This window comes from Lepidochelys olivacea (genome assembly GCF_965140295.1).
Source record: "Lepidochelys olivacea isolate rLepOli2 genome assembly, chromosome: 1".
Classification (NCBI taxonomy): Eukaryota; Metazoa; Chordata; order Testudines; family Cheloniidae; genus Lepidochelys; species Lepidochelys olivacea.
The window spans coordinates 253,333,985-253,343,684 of NC_140411.1; the positions used below are offsets into that span (position 1 = coordinate 253,333,985).

General features: G+C 47.8%; 1 protein-coding gene across 2 annotated transcripts in view; it reads right to left on the reverse strand.

Annotated features, from left to right (window-relative positions):
• NT5DC3 (5'-nucleotidase domain containing 3) overlaps positions 1-7,872 on the reverse strand; it is a 31,046-nt gene extending 23,174 nt beyond the window's left edge. Inside the window, exon 1 of one of the 2 annotated variants that reach the window (XM_084646308.1) lies at positions 7,296-7,872. In XM_084646308.1, coding sequence (XP_084502434.1) covers positions 7,296-7,500 — 205 coding nt within the window. In that variant the 5' untranslated portion in view covers positions 7,501-7,872. The remainder of the gene's footprint in view (positions 1-7,295) is intronic. The other variant, XM_084646309.1, reaches the window with a different exon arrangement.
• Between the last annotated feature and the right edge of the window lie 1,828 nt (positions 7,873-9,700).

The window sequence follows — 9,700 nt, forward strand, 5'->3', positions numbered from 1 at the left end:
ACGGTCCAGTTTTCACAACAGAAAGAGATAAATATGGGGATCCATACTGGATTATGTGCTGTACAACATATTCGTAGGTGATCTGGAAAAAGGGGTAAATAGTGAAGTGGCAAAGTTTGCAGACAATACAAAATTACTCAAAACAGTTAAGTCCAAAGCTGACTGTAAAGAGTTGCAAAGATCTCACAAAACTGGGTGACTAGGCAACAAAATGACAGATGAAATTCAATGTTTATAAGTAATACACATTGTATATATTGTTGGATTATTTTTTCCAAAGTGTTAGGGTCTTAAAGCTTTTTTTTTGGGGGGGGGGGGGGGGGCGGGGAGTCATCAGGGATGGTTCTCTGAAAACATTTATTCAATGTGTAGTGGTCATCAAAAAAGTTAAAGTTAGGAACAATTAGGAAAGGGTTAGATAATAGACAGAAAATAGCTATCATAATGCCATTATACAAATCCATGGTACATCCATACCTTGAATACTGTGTGCAGTTCCGATCACCCCCTCTCAAAAAGAGATATATTAGAATTGGAAAAGGTACAGAAAAAGTCAACAAAAATGATTAAGGGTATGGAACAGCTTCACATGAGGAGAGATTTAAAAGATTGGGATTGATCATCTTAAAAAAAAAATGACTAAGGAGGGATATGATAGAAGTCTATTAAATCATGAATGGTGCAGAGAAAGTAAATGGGAAAGTGTTATTTACACCTTCCCATAACACAAAATCCAATTAATTTAATAGGTAGCAAGTTTAAAAACAAACATAAGTACCTCTCCAAACAACACACAATCATAGAACTGGAAGGGATCTCGAGAGGTCATCTAGTCCAGTCCCCTGCACTCATGGCAGGACTAAGTATTATCTAGACCAGGAATCACCAACCAGTATAGCAAACAAGTGGTCCATTCTGGAGCCTCTGACAGTCAAATGTAATCTCTGGCCACTAAAAATCCAGTGGCACAGTGAGGCTAAGGCAGGCTCCCTGCCTGCCCTGGTCATGCACTGCTCCCAGAATCTGCCAGCATGTCCCTGTAGCACCTGGGGGAGGTCTCTGCGCACTGCTCCTGCCTGCAGGTACTGCCCCCGCAGCTCCCATTGGCTGGGAAAGGGGAACTGTGGCCAATGGGAGCTGCGGGGACGATGCCTGCAGGGAGGGGTAGTGCATGGAGACCCCCTGCATCCTTCCTCCCCCAGGGGGAGCAGGAACCTGATGGCCGCTTCTGGGAGCGGCGCAGAGCTGGGGCAGGTAGGGAGCATGCCTTAGCCCTGCTGCACTGCCGACTGGGAGCTGCCCACTGTAAGCACCACCCAGCAGGAGCCCACACCCCAACCCCCTGCCCCAGCCCTAAGCCCCCTCCTGCTCCCCAAACTCCCTGCCCCAGTTCTGAGCCCCCTCCCAGAGCCTGCACCCCCTCCTGCACTCCAACACTCTGCCCCAGCCCACAGCCCCCTCCTGCACCCAAACTTCCTCCCAGAGCTTGCACCACTCACCCTCTCCTGCACCCCAACCCCTTGCCCCAGCCTCAGCCCAGAGCCCCCTCCCACACTCTGAACCCCTCGGCCCCAGCCCAGAGGCTGCACCCCCTTCAACACTCCAACCTCCTGCCCCAGCATGGCGAAAGTGAGCAAGGGTGGAAGAGAGCGAGCGACCGGGGGCGGGGGGGCAGGGGGATGGAGTGAACAGGGCGGGGTCTCAGGGAAGGGGTGGGGTAGATCCTGGGTTGCGCTGAAGTTCAAAAAGTGATCTTGTGCATAAAAATGTTGGAGAGCACTGATCTAGACCATCCCTGACAGGTGTTTGTCTAACCTGCTCTTAAAAATCTCCAGTGATGGAGATTCCAAAACCTCCCTAGGCAATTTATTCCAATGCTTAATCACCCTGACAGGAAGTTTTTCCTAATGTCCAACCTAAACCTCCCTTGCTGCAATTTAAGCCTATTGCATCTTGTCCTATCCTCAGAGGTTGAGGAGGGAGAAAAATTGTTCTCCTTCTTTTAACAACTTTTTATGTACTTGAACCAGTGGAACCCATTGCCAGGGCATGTTGTGAAGGCCAAAAGTATAACTGGGCTCAAAAAAGAATTAGATAAGTTCGTGGAGGATAGGTCCATCAATGGCTATTAGCCAAAATGGTCAGGAACACAACCCCATGCTCTGGGTGTCCCTAAGATTCCAACTGCCAGAAGCTGGGACTGGACAATAGGGGATGGATCACTTGATAATTGCCCTGTCCTACTCATTCCCTCTGAAGCATCTGGTACTGGCCACTGTTGGAAGACAGGATACTGAGCTAGCTGGACCAGTGGTCTGACTCAGTATGACCATTCTTATGTTAAATCTCAACCTGGAAAAAAGAAAAATGCTGTCTATACTTTTATTAAGATGTTTGACTACCCATAATATTAAATACACACACATTTACTCCTGCTACTACTTTTGAAGAAAAAGATTTATTTCAGGATACTTGACAGAAATCCTTGTTTCAGACACAATACGTGCATTTTTGACACCTCTATAAATATGTTTTCACTTTGTTTTGCTTTTACCACCAGTATCCTCTCCTTTTAGTCTGCACTTCTTTCCTCACCATTACTAGTTCTTCTGCTGTACATTAACTGTTTTAAATTTGGTTTCAAGCACATCAGGTATGCATAGAAGCACAAAAGATTCAGCAGAAAAATCATACAGGGTTAATCAAGTGTAGCATAGATAAAGCAACACATGAAATGGCCCACGGTCTGAAATCCATATTGGGCTTCAGAAATGACTGTTTATTTACCCTTTTAACAGTACACTTACATAAGAACATTAGAACAGCCATACTGGGTCAGATCAAAGGTCCATCCAGCCCAGTATCCTGTCTTCCGACAGTAGCCAATGCCAGGTGCCCAAGAGGGAATGAACAGAACAGGTAATCATCTAGTGATCCATCCCGTCGCCCATTCCCAGCTTCTGGCAGACGGAGGCTAGGGACACCATCCCTGCCCATCCTGGCTAATAGCCATTGATGGACCCATCCTCCATGAATTTATCTAGTTCTTTTTTGAACCCTGTTATAATCTTGGCCTTCACAACATTGTTTGGCAAGGAGTTCCACAGGTTGACTGTGTGGTATGAAAAAAAATTTCCTTTTGTTTGTTTTAAACCTACTGCCTATTAATTTCATTTGGTGGCCCCTAGTTCTTGTGTTATGAGAAGGAGTAAATAACACTTCCTTATCTACTTTCCCCACGCCCATCAAGATTTTATAGACCTCTATCATATCCCCGCCCCCTTAGTCAACTCTTTTCCAAGCTGAAAAGTCCCAGTCTTATTCATCTCTCTTCATATGGAAGCAATTCCATACCCCTAATCATTTTTGTTACCCTTTTCTGAACCTTTTCCAATACCAATATATCTTTTTTGAGATGGGGTAACCACATATGCACGCAGTATTCAAGATGTGGGCGTACCATGGATTTAGATAGAGGCAATATGATATTTTCTGTCTTATTATCTATCCTTTTCTTAATGATTTCCAACATTCCATTCGCTTTTTTGACTGCCGCTGTACATTGAGTGGTTGTTTTCAGGGAACTATCCACAATGACTCCAAGATCTCTATCTTGAGTGGTAACAGCTAACACTTGCACCATTTAATTCCAACTCAGGAAGGTAAAGGTAACAGATAATTATTCTTCCCAAACAACAATGAAGTAAACATTGATATTGTGCCATTAACCCCCAATTTCCTAGCCCCAGAGTGTGAAAAGACCTCTTTCTCTCAGCAACGGTGCATTCAGCAACGGTGCATTCAACGTGTCACAGTTATTTCTGTTTTTCCTCAGTGTTTTTGCCCAGAGTTCATTTTATAGATATTTCATGGTTGCCTGAAAGCTGTAAACCGAGCTACTATAAACAGGTTTTAGATATTAACTACTTTGTCTGGCTGACATACCTCAAGCCACATACTACTTAGGCCAAAATGACTTAACGTAAGATGACTAATCAGTCCTGACTGAACAATGAAATAAAAACGAAATGTCAGATAGCCTATAACAAACAACCTCAATCTCCAAGTGATCCTGAAAATACTTTTCCTCTGCCTCTATATTCCCATCTAAGTTTTACAGACCTCATTCCCCTAACGTAGGCCAGACCTCCTCAGCAGCACTGTCAGACAATGCCTCTAAAAATATTTTTGGGCGGAATTTGCAACCAACCTGGATAAGGAGTGCCAAAAGAGCAGGAAAAAAAGATCCAGACAGTATGCAGCACATATGTTTGCATGACCTCTACGTTTCCCCACCCAAAAAAACTCTGTATTATCCTTTGAACTATCTCATATATGGCAAAAGTGCCTGCAATGATACATTTGTGGGTGTGATTTTAGCACTTCTGAAAGATGGGAGACTGAAGTATTATCCAGAATGATTATGCCATGGGTAGCACAGGGCAAGCTTCCTCACAGCTTTCTCTCAATATGCCTGGACCCGGATACCGAGGAACAAACTCAACTTCAGTTGTCAGACCCCATTCAGTCCTTGGCTTATCCAGTGAAGCTGCAGACATGTGCACCTTGGTAATGCTCTACCTCCCCCGCCCCCTTCCACCCCCCCAATGATAATGAGGGCAGAGGGAAATGGACCGAGCCCACCAAAATAATTTCACACAGGCCAAACAGCCATCCGATAGTAACAACTTTCAGTCACTACCAACATTTTATAATCGTAAGACACTTCAGAGAGCATGCTTTTCTGTAATGATAATATACCTGGGTCATTGAGGTTACTGGACCTTCAAATTCTCAACTAGCAACTTAGCCAGGCTGTTAAATAATAAAAATACTTAGCTTTTATATAGGGCTTTTCATCAGTAGATCTCAAAGAGCTTCACAATCTTTAATGCATTTCCCTACCTGACACAGGCGTGCTGAGGAACAGTATTATCCCCATTTTACAGATGGGGAACTGAGGCACAGAGAGGCTAAGGGTAGGCCTACAGTGCAATAAAAAACCCACAGCAAAGCCGTGACTAGCCTGGGTCAGGTGACTCAAGCTTGCAGAGTATAAAACTGCAGTGTAGGTGTTCCGGCTCAGGCTGGGGCTCGGAGACTTCATATGGGGTCAGAGCCAAGGCCCAAACATCTACACTGCAATTTTATAGCCCTGCAACCTGAGCCCTAAAAGCCCAACTCAGCTGACTCTGGCTCCGAGAGCCTTACCCTCAGTCTCCCCTTGCAGCAAGCAGCAGCTCTGCAGTACCCAGCTGTTGCTCCTGAATACTTGTTACCAAAGGCAGCAAGATGCACCGCCTTAATGTTTGCGCTGGTGCTGCCAGCAGGGATGGGCGCCCTGCACTGCACAGCCTCCTTGGATGCTCTAGGCAGCACCTCTGGAGACACGTGGGACCAGCGTGTGCAATGCCTGAGGCAGCTCTTGTCAGTGGAGCTAGCTGCAGCATTCAGTCACTGGTGCGCTCCCTTGGGCAGCTCCCCTACAGTCAGGGCACAGTGAGCCTGGGACTCCACCAGCAGCCAGTGAGTTCCAGACCCATCTTCCCTGGGGCAGGCTTTCACTGAAGGCAGTGGAAGGCAGGGACAGAGAGACAGGTCGGTGCTCGGATGTGTTTATGTGCGTATTTACTTGTTTTTCCAACAGCTAATTAAGTATTTTAGGGGAAATTGTCAGAGCAAAAGTTGGTGGCCACACTCTGGGGCCATCAAAAATTTTGTTGTGAGAACCCCTGCTCTTAGTGACTGACCCAACAAAGCCTTGTTCTCCCATTTTCAGAAAACTGCCTGAAGTTACTCCGCACAAGCCTACTTATCAGCTTTTGATTCCTTCCTTCAGTACCTCAGAGTTATTTACCAGAAGTGGGGACATTCCTCTGCAGCAGTCTTGGGGTTAAATAGTAATTAATTAATTGGACTTGTAGCCAAAATAGAACCAACTAAAAGGTCACTTCACTTTACACTTTTGGAACATGACCCCTTTGCAAAAGGAGCCTCAAACAAAAAGATCACATACACACACATTAAATTAACTCCTTGCTTTTCTTATTTGTTTAATTTGAAAAAGTTCTGAGCTACACCACAGTAAAACATTTTCTTTCAAAATAGTTTTAAATATTTAAAGTTAATAGCTTCTAGTTCAAAGTTTTAATTAGAATGGTTCACTGTTACTTCCATATTTGTGGTCTGAAAAATATGGATGCTGCCCCAATCATATGATTCCAACATTTGTTGATAGTTCAAGTCTTCAGACACTCTTACAGTTTTAATGTAGTCTCTTATCTCTGATACGAGTGAAGTCATCCATAATTTAACAGATGATTGTGAAAAGAGGTTACTGCAGTTTTCATGAAGACAAAGAACCACATAAATCATAGTCGTACTAAAAATACTGTATTTGAAGAGCTGCATAACAGACTTCAGTCACCTCACCATGCAGATTCATATTTTAGCCATCTGCAACTAGTTACAATCACCATGGTGTAAGGCCCCATTTGGCAACTACAAAGACACAAAAAGCAGCTTCACCAAATTGATAAAAACAAAATGCATTTTTAATAGGGATACTTGATAGAAAAGCTCAGCCTGGACTCAGTTTACCTTCAATTTGCCACCTAAACCCACGATCTTGTGGAAACTTTATTTTCCTTCTGTCTTATACAGCAAACATAATACCACCTAGCGCTGGTATCTCTAGGAAGGATAAAGCACAAATTTTATTTTGAGGGACATGTTTTGGCCTTTAACTGACTCATTCTATTTCCCGTTGTGGAAGCATCCACTTCACAATTGGCACCCCTAAAGCAACTCCTGAAGCAGCTAGCTTTATGAGATAAGGCTGCGCTACCACTGACCCAGGCTCCCTGCAACCACAAGTCCAAATCTTAGCAGGGGGCAGGTCAGGCCTCTCCTTCACCCTTTCCAGGTTGGCACCAAGCTCCAGACAGTTTGCTGAATGGGGAGGTTTGGGGAGAGCTTTTGTTTAAGGACTCAAGGTCCTCCCTGCTCCCCAAGGGCATTCGTGGTGGTGGGGTGCACTACCCAGGTGAGTGAAGCCCCCCGTCTGGCTACCGCTGTGCACTCCAGAGCCCGGGATGTACTTTGGCAAGAGGCTATAACTGAAGGGCACCTGCATCACCCAGAGCCGCCTGGCCCGTCGGCAGGGCAGCGGGGGCAGAGCGGTGCCCTGCGGCAGCTGCTGCCCACGTGCCCGAGAAGGGGGGGTGCCCCCTGGCCCCAGCATGACACTGATGCTGGCGGAAGCCCCGCTCCCGGGGGCTCTGCGCGGGACTCACCCTTGGTCACTCTCTTGGCCTCCTTGTAGCGCGCCCACAGGTAGCTCTTCATGTCCCGGGTGGGCGCAGGGGGCGGCGGCTGCTGCTGGGGGGCCGCCGTGCAGTGGGGGCTCGCTCTGAAGGCGCCGCAGCCGCAGAGCCCGGCGGCAGCGCGACCCGCACCCCGCATCCGCCTTGAGCCCAGCAGGGAACGCGCCGCCGCCATGGCCGGTGCTGCCGCGCTGCGAGCGACCCCTCGGCGCTGCCGCCGGAGCTCGCCGCCACCAGCCTCTCGCCCCGCTGCAGCCGCGGCCCGCTGAAGTCACTTCCTCGGGCCCCGCCCTTCCCGCGCCGACTCTCATGGGGGCCGGGGTCAGCGGGCGAGAGGGCTGGCCGCTGCTGGTGCAACCCTGCCCCAGGAGATGCACGTGTCGCGCCGCCAGCGACTGAGGGGAAGTGGGACGGGCCAAGGGCGCGGGGAGCGAGGGAAGGCCGCTGCCGAAGAGGGCTCGCGTTGCTGCTGTCTTCGCTTAGGTTGGCACTTGATCCACAGGTGGTTTGGCTTCAGGTGTCTCCAAGCCCTTCAGGAGAGTTGGGTAAAGGCAATCCCCGGGCAGCCCCGTCCAATGGGCCAGACTCCAGAGACAAGCAGGGCGGTCCCAAAACTAGCTGAGCAAAGAGAATGCTTTGCATAACCAGAAGCCAGGGATGTGTAGTGGTAGATGTCCTCAAGCAGTGCTTCACCACCTGGCGGTCACGACGATCTTAAGCGGAAGCTCCAAGCCCCAGAGGGTTGTGGGAGCCCGGAGCTTAAGGCAGAGGTTTGCCAATGTTTTCTTTGGGGATCGCGATTTTTTTTTTTTTAAGTCCAACGGTGTACCAGCACAAAAAGGTTGAGAAACACTATCCTAAGGTGTCAGGCCTGCACCTGTTTTTCTTCAGGTCAGGCATAGACCACCCCACTCCCATTTCGTTACCTTGGTCTGGAAGCCCAGACTCAAAAATCCAGCTGCACACAGTGGAGTTCAGAGGCCCTTTCGATAAAAGAACGCACACGGTGTAGTTGTAGCTGTGTCCATCAAAGAATACTAGAGAGACAAGGTGGGTGAGGTAATAGCTTTTATTAGACCAACATCTGTTGGTGAGAAAGATAAGTTTTGAGCTATGCAGAGCTCTTCTTCAGGACTTTCTGACCCGTGTGGCCCAAAAGCTTGTCTCTCTCACCAACAGAAGTTGGTCCAATAAAAGACACTACCTCACCCATCTTATCTCTCTCTATAAAAGAATATCAGGGTAGGATATGGGTACAGACCAATGAGCTGAAAGGGGATGGGAGACTTAAGGGAATTCAGCAGCTACAGTAAAACAGTAAAATAACCCTGGACTAATTCCTTCCCCCACCTCCAGAGGGGCACAAAACCTAATCCCACTAGTGGTGCACATAAAACTGAGATGTGCTAGCCAGTTGCTGTAGCAACTCCGGCGCTGCTCAATCTGGATCTCTCGTGTGGTGGAGTATGTTGCTTCTCGGCTACTCAGCATTCCCCTTCCATCAGGACATACACAAGTATAAGTGCACACCATTCAGGCCCAGTCTAGCAGTGCCAATCACACGTCCTGTTTCCCATGTTCACATACAGCTACATCTAGGGAAACACAGTCCTTCCTTTCCAACAAGGCCCCCATGCCCACATTCCTGCCAAGATGGCACTCTCATGTACACCCCCGACTTCTCCTAACTGTCCTGGAATCCTCCCACATCTTGCCCCTCTAGGCCATTGATCCTCCAGCACTTGGCTACGTGCACTGAAGTACTATCTGCTAACTTATTACATTACCCCTGCTTTTAAGAGGATGCATCTGTCCATTCCTCCTGCTCCTCCCCACCCCATCCAGCTGAAGCTACTTCAAATACTCTTTAAACCACTTGGGCAGTCTGCTCTGCAGTTCTGAGACTGGAGGCGAGGGTGGCAGGAGTGAGTCTCAGGAATGCTTTCCTGCTGAGCCCTGGCCTGAAACCACCTTGAGTGTTTGCACACCCTCGTTATCCCTATCGTCACTGAGCCAGGGTACCCACTCTAGGCTTTCTGACTCAGAAACATTCCTTGGGGTTGCACGTTGGAATTGCCAGGGCTGTAATAGGGGACCCCCAAGAGTATCTCACCCACTGCTCCTGTGTATGATCAGTGTCCTTGTGCCGTGAATTCACAGAGGGCTTCAGATGGTTGTAATGAACCACAAAAGATTGTCCTCCCAGCTCTGACAACAGCTTATAGAGCACCCCATATAGTTTCCTGATGACCGTAAACAGACGAATAAACTTGACACTGCCCCTTCCTTCTAGCCTGTTCTCACGCCCACACCAACTCTCCAGGCTCAGACATCTGTCTGTGATCTTGAGATAATAGTATTCCTTTTGTCTTTGT